This window comes from Crinia signifera, chromosome 6 (assembly GCF_055691185.1).
Source record: "Crinia signifera chromosome 6, ASM5569118v1, whole genome shotgun sequence".
Lineage (NCBI taxonomy): Eukaryota > Metazoa > Chordata > Amphibia > Anura > Myobatrachidae > Crinia > Crinia signifera.
This window is the reverse complement of record NC_139222.1, coordinates 255,025,630-255,041,566: the sequence shown is the minus strand read 5'-3', so window position 1 is coordinate 255,041,566 and position 15,937 is coordinate 255,025,630. Positions and strand designations below refer to the sequence as shown.

At 43.6% G+C, this 15,937-nt stretch overlaps 1 protein-coding gene across 1 annotated transcript in view; it reads left to right on the top strand.

The window, feature by feature from the left end:
* Positions 1-15,937, top strand: part of LOC146009764 (alpha-2-macroglobulin-like) — a 78,089-nt gene that overhangs the window by 40,703 nt on the left and 21,449 nt on the right. Inside the window, exons 9-14 of the mRNA XM_083150224.1 lie at positions 2,419-2,574; positions 3,715-3,858; positions 4,880-4,994; positions 8,396-8,474; positions 9,550-9,775; positions 13,880-14,000. Of these exons, the coding sequence (XP_083006350.1) occupies positions 2,419-2,574; positions 3,715-3,858; positions 4,880-4,994; positions 8,396-8,474; positions 9,550-9,775; positions 13,880-14,000 (841 nt within the window). The remainder of the gene's footprint in view (positions 1-2,418; positions 2,575-3,714; positions 3,859-4,879; positions 4,995-8,395; positions 8,475-9,549; positions 9,776-13,879; positions 14,001-15,937) is intronic.

The window sequence follows — 15,937 nt, the reverse complement described above, 5'->3', positions numbered from 1 at the left end:
GCGATTGCTACTCGGTGAATCATGGCGAAAAAAACCTTCAAATGTATTCGCCATGTGGTCATTGAATAGGGTGATTCACCGTTTTAGTCAAAAATTCGCCAAACAGCACAAATTCGCCATAAAAACCTGGCGAATCAGGCTCATTGAATACCGCCCATAATGTCCCCAGTAGAGCCATTTATATATATATAATGGTGCACTATACTGTATAAATAATTGTTAATAAGTAAATAATAATAGTGCCATTTACACACATAATACCAGTGCCGCTTCCACACATATTGCCCCCAGTAATTCTCTTTGTATACATAATGCCCCACTAGTACCGCTTACACATATATACCCCCACTGGTGCTGCTTACACACAATGCCCCCAGAAGTGCAGCTTAAACACAAAATGCCCCACTTTTGCCACTTTAACATAATGCCCCCACTAATGCTGCTTACATATAATGCCCGCAGACTCACCGTGCCTCTGCTGCTGCCACTTCCAATGGCTATCTGAGGGGAGGAGACCTGGTAGCACACTTCTCCCACCCATTTGCTAAGTCTGGAGGCCATTTCAAATATGGAGCCGACTTATGAGCCAATCAGAGCTTGTGTCCCGGCAGTCAATCTCTAACCGCGGCTTCCGGTATGTGAGCTCTGATTAGCTGGTGACTGCTGCTGCACTGAAATGTTAAATATGCCTGCCCTGCACAGAAGCATCCCGTGCCCCAAGTCATTCTGGGGGGAGCAGGGGCAGTAGCTATTCCACTGCTTAACCCCTTCACTGGTACTTCTGAGAATTGTCCCGGGCTGTGCTCCAGTGCCCAGACTGGCAAACTCTGAAAATTTACCAAGGTCTATGCTAGCTAGTGCCGGGCAGCACAGCTAAGCTGAGCGCTGAGATGAGGGCTGAGCTCAGCTTCAGCCGCTGCCCGCCCCCACCTCCTTCCCCCCGGCTGTGTGTGACGTGACCTTGTAAGGCCTTTCTGCACATAGCCGGGTTCCCGGGGGCAGGCAGCGGGTGATGCAGTGATCAGCGGCGCTGCTAGGCCCCAGGAGAGATTGGTGGGTTATTTAAGGGAGCGCTCCCCCCCCCAAAAAAAAAGCCCAGTGGGGAGCGCTCCCTAAAAAAATAACACCACTGAAGGGTTTAAAAGGAAAATATGGTAACCCTTTTATAGTATATGTGCTATATGTAGTAATATTTAATGTTATTGGTGGTTCTTGATTTAAATTGCTATAGGTAAGCTGTAGAATAAATCAGTTTACTGTAAGTGATTTTGTGTAGTAAGATTCAATTTAAATTCCACATGAAAGTAGTGCTGCATACCTCCCAACATGACCCTCTCCAGGAGCTAAACAATGCTCTGCTCCTGGACTAACCTCTTAATGTATTACCTTAATCTGTGTTGAACAGGTTCATTGTTAAGAAAGGTGTTTCAACACAGGTGATGGCAATCATGCATTAAGAGGGAAGTGCAGGAGCAGAGCAATGTGTCCCTCCTGGAGAGGGCCATGTTGGGAGGTATGGCCATACTTGCCTACCTGACCCTCTCCATGAGCGAGAAAATGCTCTGTTCCTGGACTTCCCTGGTAATGTAGGACTGCCATCACCTGTGGTGAAACACCTTTCTTATCAATTACCTAGCTCCTCTCAGGTGATGGCAATCATACATTACCAGGGAAGTCCAGGAACAGAGCATTGTGTACCTCCTGGAGAGGGTCAGGTAGGCAAGTATGGGTATGGCTGCTGCAGTGTAACAAAGAGCAGTTAAACTTAAAGCAGGGTTGCCTACCTGACCCTCTCCTTCAGGGAGAAAATGCTCTGCTCCTGGACTTCCCTGGTAATGTATGATTGCCAGCACCTGTGGGGAGCTAGGTAATTGATAAGAAAGGTGTTTCACCACAGGTGCTGGCAATCATACATTACCAGGGAAGTCCAGGAACAGAGCATTTTCTACCTGAAGGAGAGGGTCAGGTAGGCAACCCTGACTTAAAGGTCATCTTGTGCTGACATGCACATAATGGAAGATGTAAGTGGAGATGTAGTCTAGAGGCTGTCAATTTATGGAAGCTACTGTCTGGTTCCTCTTTTGACATGCAAATGGTATCCTGATCTGAGGCAATAACTTTAAAAGTAAACACTCCATAGCAGAATTAACACATCTGACATTATTATGTTGATCACAGTTAAATTACTAATTTCTCCAGGCTGCTGTGAGAAGCCGCATTTGCAGGAAAGGTATGACCCTCAAAACCCATCCACAACTCTGCTGTAATCCTACCTACAAGGAGTACAGATCTTATTGGATACAATTAAACAGGAATCAAAAGAGAAAATAAAGTTGAAGTATACAGGTTTATTTGACTTCTGTTTTTTCTTTAAAAATCTTCTATTTGACTTTAATTTTATTATGCAATATTTCACAGGTCCAACTCAGTTTCTCTGAAGCTCAGGTCCGTCCTGGAGAACACGTGCATCTAAAAGTTACAGCAGAGTCTGGATCCTGGTGCTCTGTGCGATCTGTGGATAAAGGTTTCTTACTCCATGCACCTCATGAGTTCTTAACAGTAACAGACCTTTTAGTAAGTTTACATTTATTCTTTACTAGTTAAAAAGTCCGTCAAAATAATAGACATCAGGGTGGGATTATGGGGGACAGACGGGGCAGTCACTTCTCACATAGGTGCTGCCCTCCAGTGGTGGCCGATGCATCACAGAGGTGAGGAGCAGCGTTAAGCTATTATTATATAGGATACGATCTCAAAAACAAAATATGTATCACTAAATTGTTCTCAAATCACAGAGATAATCTCCGATAGGTGCCGGTCCGTGTGATCACATTACTTCCTGGTTCAAACCAAGATCACGGTCATGCCACTGCACATACAAGGTCTGCTCACTGAGTAGTTGCTGGTGGAGATTACAGGAGATCCCTCTCCTAGAACATTGCCATCTCCTGGTACATATCTGCTGCAGCCCCCCTTTTCCCTTTTAAATCCAGGGGATATTTAATTTTTATGGTCTACAGTAGCTTGCAATATTCTATTGATAAATTTGCCGTGGATCTTGTTTATGTGGATAATAACAATGCATTGATCTTGAATGGGGTGGCACTTAGATTGGGTGGGTTCAAATTTTATCTGAGTTTTAATGTGCACATGGCTCTCAGTTAATAAAGTCAATATTGAAGTACTGTACTATGGGATCTGCTTAGTAAATGTATAAAAGGCTTTTCTATAGTATTTTAGCTGGAGAAAGCCTAAAATATTGTGAAATATTTTGTCTCTAGAGTAAATCAGTGATTTCAACTCTTTTTATTTGCTAGTGCAGCCCCCATAGGTTTCAATGGGGGGAGAACATTATTGCTATTTAGAAAGCTGAGAGAATTAATGCTTCTCTGAAATACACAAATCCATATCTGGAATGCGTTATGTCTCCTGTCACTGGAGACATCATGGAAGAGATATTGGTCTCCCCGCCTTCTCCGTTGGAACCCGCTCTGCAAATGCACTGGGTTCAGACTTCTGTTACTGGCTTTTGCAATAGTAAGACAAGTTTCTTGCCTTGTTGGGCCATGCCGTGATCACTTGGTACAGTCCGTCAGGAATTTAACATATACATATGGGGAGAGTAAAAATAAAATCTGACAATTTTTAATCGCCTTCTGCAAATAATTAATAATCAAATAAACAAATGTATTTCTGTTGTCATTTTGTGTACAGTCAGAGGATATGGATGAATTCTTTTTTTCAAGAGCGTATAGTTCATTCATACTGGAGGATCCTGTGGCGCATCTTTGCAAAGAAAATGAGACTGCGATACAAAATTATAGGGATCTGCAATTAGACGCTTACGCTTTGTTTGAGGTATGTCAAAACTATATTTAAATCCTTGTATGTTTCATAAATGCCTGTTATTATTATCAGCTACTGTATTTGTCTCTAACTAGTACCAAAGTCTTTTGAATTGGCCTTTACATGCATCATGGAGATACTGTACACGTGTGAAATGAAAAAGACCTTCCCAACTGCGGCCTCAATGTTCAAGGTCCATGCAAAGGGGATACGGTCATATTGTCTACAGCAGGCATGTCCAACTTTGGCCCTCCAGATGTTTTGAAACTACACATCCCAGCATGCTTTGCAATAGTTTTAGCATTCTCTAATAGCAAAACTGTGTCAAAGCATGCTGGGATGTGTAGTTTCAAAACATCTGGAGGGCCAACGTTGGACATGCCTGGTCTACAGCATTTAGGTCTACAAGCATTAGGTCTACACCACTAGGTCGACATGCATTTATGTCAACATGACTTAGGTTGACAGGGTCATTAGGTCGACCGGGTCATTAGGTCGACTTTTATAAGGTCGACAGGGTCATTAGGTCAACATGGGGAAGGTCGACAGGCAAAAGGTCAACATGGGGTCATTTCACTGTTTTATGAGTCGACATGTGCCGACAGGCGGTATTTCATGCCCTACCATCCACTAGGGCGTGGTTGGAGAATAAAATAGTGTGCCGAGCAAAGCGAGGCACCATGCCCAAAGCATTGCGAGCGAAGCTAGCGATGCGAGGGGCTGCGGTTCACTTCCAACTGTGTCCATGTCAGCGCTGGTCACCTATTATTTTATTTTTTGATCGCTGTGCGTATATTATATATACAGTATAAGGCACCTAAGTAAAATATTTGTTTATTACTGGACCATTAAAGATGGGGCCACAGAATTCATGGAGAAAAAAATCTTTATATTATTGCTAACTGAACAAAATACTAAATTGAATAAAAATAACTGGGTCGGTCTACTAAAACTGTAGTTTTCTTTCTTGTGGAAAATACAAGGTAGGTGTCTTTTCAGAATTTAATTTGACTATTACCATTTTTTTCTAAAGATGTACAAACTAAACATTATTACCAACACACGAATACGTAAACCTCCGAAATGTGTTCCGAGTGGATTTGCTGGACGATCTTCAATGCAACGCAAAAAGGATAAAAGTACTAAAGGTAATGGCATTTTATGTACTTAATATCATTTATATAAACTGGGAGAGTTAAACGGAAATACAATCAGTGGTTTAACTATTCCATTCTAAAACCTTATACCTTAAACTAATAACAAATGACCATGCAAACACAATGATAAGCAGAAATTTGGTTACACTCCAAAGTATTTAAACAAATATATCTGAATCAGGGAAGGTGGCAAGAAACTATTGCACAGACTCAGCAAAAGCCAAATTGTGTAAATTAAATGATTGATGTGGCACTTACAGTATCACAACCAGGACTGGGGTGAACAGCCTCCCTTAATTGGCCTAGTACTTGTCCTTCCATGAGTTTGCAACTAGGTCCTCCCTTGTGGATGAGACTAACTTGCCGATATCAAAAGGGAATTGCTGCCTAACCGCCATAGGGGCAGATGTATTAAGCCTGAACAAGAGATAAATGCAAGGGTGATAAGGAGAGATAAACATCCAGCCAATCACCTGCTGTCGTGTTACAGGCTGTGTTTGAAAAAAGTCAGTAAGGAGCTGATTGGCTGGACGTTTATCTCTCTTTATCACGCTTGTATTTATCTCTTGTTAAGGCTTAATACATCTGCCCCATTGTTTCAAAAGTGGCCAGCAAACAGCACTAGTTTCCCTCCACAGCCAGGTTCAAAGACCCATGGCCTTGTTTGGAGATAATTATTTGATTAAGTTTATACCCTTCATAGCAAATCACCACCCAATTGGATTTCCCAAAATGATCCTCTGCATCCCAGATATATTCTAGTAGGCTGCTTCAATACATGCCTCTATTACCAATCTCCACAACATCCCTACAACATGGTCATTATTACCAGTTAGTAGGAACCTACTAGCACAAGACATATGACAGAACTTCCCGAGAACACCTGGAATAAGAGGTTCCATTATAAACATCAACAACACAAATAACAGCAAGGTAGGGGAAAATAATCTGGTCCCCAAATAAAGGTGAAGACCACAACAATCTGCACTATGAAGAAATAACTAAAAAGCCTTTTATGCCCCCATGGTGGAGATCAATAAAGGATCTAGGTTTCCCAAAACATCCAGAATGGAATGGAAATGACCACCCTTTGCAACTGTTGTACACTGATTATGTAACACTTCGATAAAGTCAATGGAAAAGCCTTATGACTCTGCTCAAGTCACATTCCAATACAAAAAAAGTAAAAGTGCAATAATCAGACCCTAATAAGCCTAGGGAGCCCAAATAGTTCTGATATACTCACTTGAATTGGTATGTAGTAGAAGTGGGAAGAGGAAGGTCGAAAATTATGTGTGAATCGCATGGTGTGCTCCACGGTTGCCGAACAAAAGGAGGGAAATAAGAGTACACTAAATCACCCAACGCCAAATTAATACACGAGAAAGATATATTAAGGTAAATAATTAAAATAGAGATAAAGAAGCACATTAATATAAATCACATAACACAACATATTATAAATTAAAGATCTGACACACTACTAAGGTTTATTAAAGGAAAAATAAGAGAGAAAGAAATAGACACAGTTGAAGGCACTAAAACACTAATATATATAAAATAATAGCACAACACGAGGGGGAGCAGTATAGAGAAGCCAATTAAACACAGTGAACGGAAAACGGTGTAGCACAGCATGCGATGAAAAAGGGAGGCTTTAAAACCTCCCCCTTCCTGTACAATACAATCTTATCTGTTGACCTCACCCTATGTTTTATTATGTACACACGCCCTCATCTCTTAGCAGTTGATGGAAGATATGAAAGGGGAGAATGTACCTAAAAGTTAAAGAAAGACGTTGCGAGACAAATACCTAATATATGATGTATGTCTTTAAAAAATGTAAAATAAAATAAAGTTGAAATTCCAAAAAAAAAAAGAAAATAAGAAGAGGGAACATAAGTATGTATGTATAATATGTGTATGTAGAAATTAAGTATGTATACAGCCCCTCTTGGCATGCCAGATAACATGAGAATTGTCTAGCATCGATCGTCTTTATTGCCGTAAATAGCACGATAATGACCATCGGTTAAGAAAGCTTGCTACAAGGCCATATTTACTATCCATAAAAGGATTGCACCTAATTGGATACTTGCCTTTATGTACGAGTAAATGTACTAGAATCACTGGATAACCACTGGATAAGAACAAGGAAACTGAAAACTGTTATGCTGACATGCTCACCTGATCTCGCCACAGAAGGAACAAGCAACTCCGTGGGGGATTCAGTATTGATGGTGTGGGGTCTGCTCATGCCCGTAACTTAGCATGTGCAGTCTTTGTCGAGTATCACACTTGCACGGGTAAGGAAGGGAGGGGGATGGGCATGGGTTGACTTCGTCCCAGAGCAGGGGAATGCCCAGCATGATTTCTCTCCCCTTCGGCTGCATGTGAGGGGATGTGTTCACGTACACCCCCTCGCATGGTAACGAGGGGATTTGGCAGTGGGTTTGGGCCTTTGGACAAGCGAATGTACACTGCGCAGCTAGCCTTGCTGAATCAGGCCTTCATTGAGGGAGGCAGCAGAATGTCTTAAGAAGTGCAACATGCCCACCACAGAAACTGCTGTGACATTGGCAGTTATGGAAAGCAAGGCAGTGGTCCCAGCACTTAGAGTTGATGCCATCAGTGGCGTAACTATTGTTCCGCAGCCCCCGTGGTGGCGGGGAGGCGCTGAGCGGGTGTGGGCGCCTGGGGGGCTGCGGGACATTACTCACTGCCTTCTGCCGCCAGCGCATGTGCCGGGTCCCATCTCTCCCGAGTCCCGGCTACTGCTGCTGCAGCGCTGCTAATATAAATAGTGACACTCGGAAAATGGCTGCCCCCATACTGCAGACAGTTTTTTTCGTCTGCTATTTGTAGGCAGCCATTTTCCAAGTGTCACTTTTGATTAGCAGCAGTAGACGGGAGAGCGGGGACCAGGCGCAGATGTGACAGAAGGTAACATCTCATCCACTCCTCACCCCGGCTCCCCTCCGCACACCCCGGCTACCCTCCGCACACCCCGGCTCTCCTCCACCGCACCCCGGCTCCCCTCCACTGGGTAAGGTAACGGCCGCATTGGGGGGGGGGGGGGCATTTGTTGTTAAACCTAGCGGGGGCGCCCCCCTGCATTTTCGGCAGGGGGGAGCAGAATTAGTAGTTACGCCACTGGATGCCATCTCCAAGCGTCACCCTCATTTACACTGCAGGTCGGCACCGCAGTGTAAATGGACCAAAATCCCGGATCCGACCTGGCTTGGAACTGTGTTCCCAATACCTGGTCGGACCTGGGATTTTGGTGAAAAATGGGTATTAATGTTACAGAGCTTTATTAATTTGTTTCTTTCCTTCCCTGTCACTTGTCTCCTTCTTCCTTTGACCTCTCTCTATGTCTTTCAATTTTCCAGAAAAGGGTGAAGAGATGAAGAAGCCTCGCACAAGGGGACACTTCCAAGACACCTGGTTATTTGATTTAGTTTCTGTGGGGTATGTATTTCTCTGTTCTAGCTATCATACAATGTACAGTATAGCCTTCATATTGTATTTGTTGTTGTAGACCAGGTGTGGCCAAACCGGTCCTCGAGATCTACCAACAGTTCATGTACAGCACATGTTTGAAAATGTGTCAGTCAGTAATGACTACACCTGTGCAGCAGCTCCAGTAGGTGGTCTTGAAAGTATGAGCTGTTCAGTTGTTATCGCAAGTACAAATAGCCTGTGCAGCACAGTCTATTTCTACTATATCGCAGGAGGACACCCCCCCCCCCCCCCCCAACGACCACCCCCTGCCGGCTTGATGTCTCTAGTGATAGTAATAGTAATCCCACCTACTGTTATGCTGGCTCCACCAATTGTTGACTTGGTGCCACCCATAGGAGGCCACTTATAGAAATTTCCATTAGCCATTTTTAGTCCTAATCCACCCCTGCTGCAGCCAGTATGCAATCCCATCTGAAGTGTCCCGGGCATGCTGTAGACATCCACACTGCAAGCTATTACAGCCACCCAGAGCATCCTGTGGTTGCTCCTCTGTCATTATTGGTGACCATCAAATGACTTCTCTCTCCTTTGGAAATAAAAGTCAGTCTAAACTCTTTTATTTCCGTCGAAATCCGCAGAAGAGAGGGTGGGTGCTGGTGTCATAGCAGGCATCATCTCATCTGTGTTCCCAGGGGAACGCACATCATGGAATTCCCTTGTTGCCACCCCTCCCTCCCCTACCTGTGCAAATGCCTTTTCAAGTGTGATACTCGCCAGAGGTGTTTGCACAGGGGGGCTGCATATACAAATATTGGCACATGCGCGGTCACCAATACATTGAATTCAGCCCCTTCTGAATGATACCAAATCACCCCCTAAGCTCAATATTAATCATTTTCTAGTTACCAGCCCATCAATATAACACAACAGTAATGTCAGTGGCTGTTCACACCCTAACAGAGCAACACTTGAATTTCTCCATTGGACGATGTCTAGTGGCCTCCGGTTCTATTATTATATAGGATTGTTTAGTAATTTAACTCTATTACTTTTAAACACAAGACTAAATCTTGTCTGACAGCCCAGAGGGATACACAGAGCTGAACCTGACTACCCCAGATACTATCACTAAGTGGGTAACTGATGCAATCTGCCTGGGGAAGTCTGGAATTACTGAGATAAAGGATGTTGGACTCACCACCTTCCAACCATACATCATCGACCTGATCTTACCCTACTCTGTGGTACAAGGAGAGACGTTTACAATCAAAGCCATGGTCTTTAACTATGTGGAGAGCTGTGTGCTGGTAAGTACATAAACAGCAAGATAATGTTCAGCCAAGTCTGCCAACTGCAGATGTCAAAAATGAAAGTACAGTAGACACATATTGTGCCACACATCCCACTATGCTTCTTTCAAAGACCCATCTTGGGTGTACTTCAGTGATTACAGTGAGTGAATAGGAAATGCAGTGTACAAGATACAAAGGGGGTTAGTCTGATTGATTCCCTAGGCTGTGATTTCAGTCACACACTCACTGAGGCCGTTCATTGTGGGGAAGGAGGGACGCGGCAGACAGTGGCAGGTACAGGGATCGGCCATGGGAACGCCAAATGATTTATGGGTGTCCCCATGAAAACGCTGGTTGTTCCCTTAGGTAGGCGGGCGGGTCGATGTCTGCCGTGGATAGGCAGCTGATGTCAAAGGATGTCAGACGCTCATCCATCTTCATCCAGACGCACGCAAAAAAAAGCCAGTTTTCACTGACTTCTATTTGTGAAGGAAGGAGAAATCTATCGATGGTTGTCGACCATCGAATAATTTCTCCGGTAGCGTAGGCTTACGAGGGAAGTGTTATCGTTACACATCCCCTTGCATGTTAAGGAGGGGAATCGACGATGATGGGTGGGCGGGTATTCGGCGGGGTGGGTATTCGGCGGAGCAGCGTCTCAGGTGGTCGGTAAGCTGCAGTGTTCGCAGCTTACCTAGCAAACCTGAATAAGGCCCCAAGTTCCAACTTGGATCGCGTTTGTGTGTTTTGGATTGCAAGTACAGTAATCCAAGGTGCTATTTAACACAGGAGAGTGTAAGGAGATGGTGTGGGCTGTAGTTCTTCTACATTGGCATCCAACTTTTAGTTGTTTTTATAATTTTTTTAATTTTTAAGAAATTCAGATGCAAATCTAAAACAGAAGGTGGTTTTTCCAAAATGAAATTAATTTAGGACCACAATGTAGTGGTCTGCACACATCTCTAGTGGATATATGATTACATTTTGGGAAGACACTGTGGGTGAAATTTAATAGGATGAGAGATTCAGAAAGTGAGAGATTTGGTAAGAAATCTCCAGAGTTTTTATTTTTTAAAGCGGAAATCATTTACACTGCAAAACCATTTTGATTTTGCAGTGTAAATGATTGCCGCTTTAAAAAAAAATCTCTCACTTTCTGAATCTCTCCTCCTATTAAATTTCCCCCAGTAATATTAAAAACAATATACACCCACAAAATACACAGAATCAGCAGTTCCAAAGACTTTGACATTGTTAAGCCCGTTCTGTGTGCACATTAATGTGAAATGAAGCAGATAAAACTGCAAGATGTGTACACAGAGGATTAGCTAGGTGACGGGAGCAACGGTATGTTTTGGCACCCCAACCCCACCCAGTCATCTTTCTTTCTTGACCCACACCGTAATGCCTAGTAGATATCATGCCATATACCATTATGCTTAAGTAACTTTATGCCACACACCATTGCACACACATACTACACACCATAATCCTTAATTCACTTTTATGTCACATGCCATAATGCTTCAGGGTAACGCTTTACACACAATGGTGTAATTAAAAATTTTGCACCCCCCCATGGCACTTTAGTAACACTTACACATAATGCACTCTGTAGTGCTACTTACACACATAATGCCCCCTGTAGTGTTGCTTACACATATTATGCCCCCCAGCAGTGCCCCATTACACACATAATGGTCCCAGTAGTGCCACTTACACATATAATGCCCCCTTGGTAGTGCCACTGCTTTACACATATAATGCCCCCACTAATGCCCATTACACATAATGCCCCAACTAGTGCCGCTTACACACATAATGCTCCCACTAGTACTGCATACACATATAACGCCCCCACTGCTTGTTGCCAGGGCTTCCATGCTCGTAGCCAGAGTGGATGCCATGCTTGTTGCCACGGGGCATTACATTCTTGTTACACGCCCATTGCCATAGGGGATTATCTGCTTGTTGCCAGAGGTTCCATGCTTGTAGCCAGAGTGGATTACATGCTTGATGCTAAGGGGGATCATATGTTTTTTGCTAAGGGGATTACATGCTCGTTGCCATAGGGGTTACATGCTGGTGGACAGGGGTTCCATGCTCATAGCCAGGAGAGATTACATGCTTGTTGCCCAGGGAGAGCTAAATGTGAGTTTCCCAGGATGAAATGGATGTGTTTATTGTGTGCCCTTCTTCAGCTTCTGACCGCCCGTCTGCTGCGGAGGTACACAGTCTCTGACAGCAATAGAGACCCTGTACCCCTCCAAAGATGGCCACTGCCACAAAGGAGAAAGCCGTTAGAGGTCTTCCTGCACCTCTAGCATCTGTCAGCGTGTCTTTTCTGTGGTAGCGGCTGGGGCGCAGGGTCTCTGTAATGCTATCTGAAACTCTGTGAAGAATAGGAATATGTTTTCCCGTATGGGGGTGGTGAAAATAATTGCCAGCTATCATGAACTGGCATGTCACGCAGCCACAGTGCATACAGCCACTTATATTAGATTTTAAAAAACAAGAGGAGGCAGCATGGGTCTTGGAAGTAGTGGGTTTTAACTGTGAGAGGTCTGTTTTAACCAACCAATCCTTGAGATTTTTGCCCCTTGAATAACATGGCATTAAAGTTTCCTTAGTAAAGGGTAATTGTGATTTAGAGGATATAATAGGCCAATGTTTGTTGGAAATAGAATTGATTTGTGGTGATAAATCATTAAATTTATTGACCCATGGAAGTCTTTCACCGACATTTTTGCGTTCTTTCCTAGTAAACAAATCAGAACGTTCTAAACCCAATGCTTTTTGTTTGGCTGACTCCAAGGTACCTGATGGGCAACCTCGTTACTCAAATTTTTTTAATTAAGGCATCAATTTGAGATATGGCCTTTTCATGATCAATGTTGATTCTTAATAACTGTATCATTTGTGAATACGGAAGACCCAAACTAAGTGGATGACAACTTGTCATGGATAATGGCTGATTGCGGTCAGCGGGTTTTATGTATATTGTGGTACCAATGGTATTATCAGAGATGGATACAGTCACATCTAAAAAATTGATTTCCACTGTACTTAAAGAATACATACATTTGATGGGACTATGTGATATTGTAATTTATGGTTATCACTAATCAATTTGAATGCAACCAGAGGAAGACCACAATATGAATAAATCATCTATATAGCTACCCAAAAATAACAGGTTTTGCATGACCTCCGGCTTACTGTAAAATACTTAATTTTCAATGGCATACGTTACAATATTTGCATAGCTCAGGGCTGTGCTAGAACCCATCGCACAGCCATGAGCTTTCAGATAATACTGCCTGTCATAAAGAAAAAATTTGTTACACAAAACCAACTCCAAAAAGTTCATGATAGCCTCTATTTATTTGATGTTAAATGTGCTCCTTTGTACCAGAAAGTGCTTGAAAGCACTCGAACCAAAATCATGGTAGATGGAAGTATAGAGGCTTGCCACATCTAGTATGACCAACTTATACATAAAACATTTCAAATATCTTCCATTAAGCTTCTACAGGTTGAGTATCCCTTATCCGAAATGCTCCGGGCCAGAAGCATTTCGGATTATTCTGTATTTTAGAAAAAAATTATATTTAAATGAGGTATCTTGAAATATCTTGAATTTATGTTGTATAAGTACATCAAACACATGAAATACACACAAATATATTTATTTGTGCATGTAACCAGGTTTTAAGACATGAAACAAAGTTTGTGTACTATCTCAGACACTGAATTTGAATGACAAGCAATCATTTTCTTGCACATACTGTACATAGTGCCAGTAACATATCCTGTCCCCAGTAGTGGCAGTCACATATCCTGTCCCCAGTAGTGCCAGTTACATATAATTTCCCCAGTAGTTCCAGTTTTTGTACCCAGCAGGTTTTAGCAAAAAAAAAAAAAAGAACATTTCGGAATAATTTGGATAACGGATATTTGGATAACGGATACTCAACCTGTATCAACTTTAAATAAAAAATGTTGGCCCTCTTGTCCAGTTTCGCCCCCCCCCCCCCCCCAAAAAAAAAAAAGAAGCATTTTCTAAGCATAGACTATTAATTCCTGCCTCTTGTTTCTATGACTGTGGCACTATTACAGGTGGTGGTATCGCTGTCTGATTCCGAGGATTTCTTAACCGTCCAACAGAAGGAGCAGGCCAGATGTATCTGTGAAGGAGAATCATCATACTTTACCTGGGAAGCCACAGCCCTGCACATAAGTAATATATAGATAGATGCTAAATATGAAATTCAGGGGTTTAAGGACATTAATATTTCAGGGCATAGTAACAGAACCCTCTCACCATCATCCTTCACACTATGGGGGACATTTACCAAAATGGATTCGTAGAAAAAAGGTGTATTCGTAGGGAGAAATACACCTTTTTTTTACGAATTTGTATTTTCGGGATTTACAATCCCAAAAATACAACAATTCGTAGTCCTAAAGATGGAACATTCGTATTTGTATTTACAAATACGAATGTCTACACCATCGATAGGATACGACAGGAATCACCATTCAAAAGAATGGTGGTTCCTGATTTACTAAGCAGCCGTACTGATAATACGGCTGCTAAGTGGTGTAAAACACCCACGCAAATACGACAGGAAAATAGAACACCATTTTCCTGTTCTATTTGCTTTAAGCCTGCACGGATCAGTCAGATCCGTGCAGGCTGCAGTGTAAAAAAAAAAAAAAAAAACCCAGCGTGGGGTCCCCCCCACAGCCGAAACCAGTACCAGGCTGACGGAGCCTGGAGCCGGTAATTAAAAATCAGGGAACCCGACAAATAGGGGTTCCCCGATTTTTAACAACCAGCCCCAGGCTCCTGCTCTGGGGCTGGTTCCCAAAATATGGGTGACAAAATGACTAGGGGTCCCCCGTATTTTAAGAACCAGTCCCAGGCAAAACCAGCCAGCAGAGTAATGCCACAGCCGGGGGGAGACTTTTTATGCAAGTCCCCCCGGCCAAAGCATTATTCCCTACTGACCAGTCAGCCTGGCCAGGGGCCCTGGGGGAGTGGGGACCCCCCCAATAAAGGGGTCCCCCCCCTCCAGGACTTACCTGACCAGGCTGAAGCCTGGTACTGTCCCCGATGCCCCTGGGCGGTGGGCATCGGGCTGATAATGGTGTAAAATAAAGAATAAACTATTGTTTTTTACTGTGGCACTACAAGTGCCAGCAAGCCTCCCCAGCAAGCTGGGACTTGGAGAACCACAAGTCCCAGCCTGCTGGGCATTAAAGGGCCCGCTGGGTCTTGTAGTGCCACAGTAAAAAAATAGTTAAATAAAACACACTGACACCCATTTTAAATAAAAGTTTAATACACACATTACATACATACTGATACTTACCTTTCTTGATCCCGTAGGTAGCCCTGGTCCTGATGTCCTGTGTCATCCTCCAGGTCCATGTCGGCTGTCTGCGTCGTCCTCCAGGTCCATGTCGACGGTCCGTGTCGTCCTCCAGGTCCATGGCGGTGTCCGGGTCCGAAGAAATCCATGTTGGAGCTGTGGAAGGAAATCCTACTCACCTGGTCCTGCGCTGAAGAAGTCTTCTCTTGATCCGACGTAATCCAGGTAATGTTGAAGCTGTCGCAGGTCCCCGCTGTCTCTGCATCGTGCTGAGGAGAGATGCTGAGATGTTTCATATTCGGCGCCTCTCCTCAGACTGAATTCTATTGGCCGCCTAGCGGCCAATCAGGAGCCGACTTTCTCGGCTCCTGATTGGCCTGCTAGGCGGCCAATAGAATTCAGTCTGAGGAGAGGCGCCGAATATGAAACATCTCAGCATCTCTCCTCAGTGCGATGCAGAGACAGCGGAGACAGTGGGGACCGGCGACAGCTTCAACATTACCTGGATTACGTCGGATCAAGAGAAGACTTCTTCAGTGCAGGACCAGGTGAGTAGGATTTCCTTCCACAGCTCCAACATGGATTTCTTCGGACCCGGACACCGCCATGGACCTGGAGGACGACACGGACCGCCGACATGGACCTGGAGGACGACACAGGACATCAGGACCAGGGCTACCTACGGGATCAAGAAAGGTAAGTATCAGTATGTATGTAATGTGTGTATTAAACTTTTATTTAAAATGGGTGTCAGTGTGTTTTATTTAACTATTTTTTTTACTGTGGCACTACAAGACCC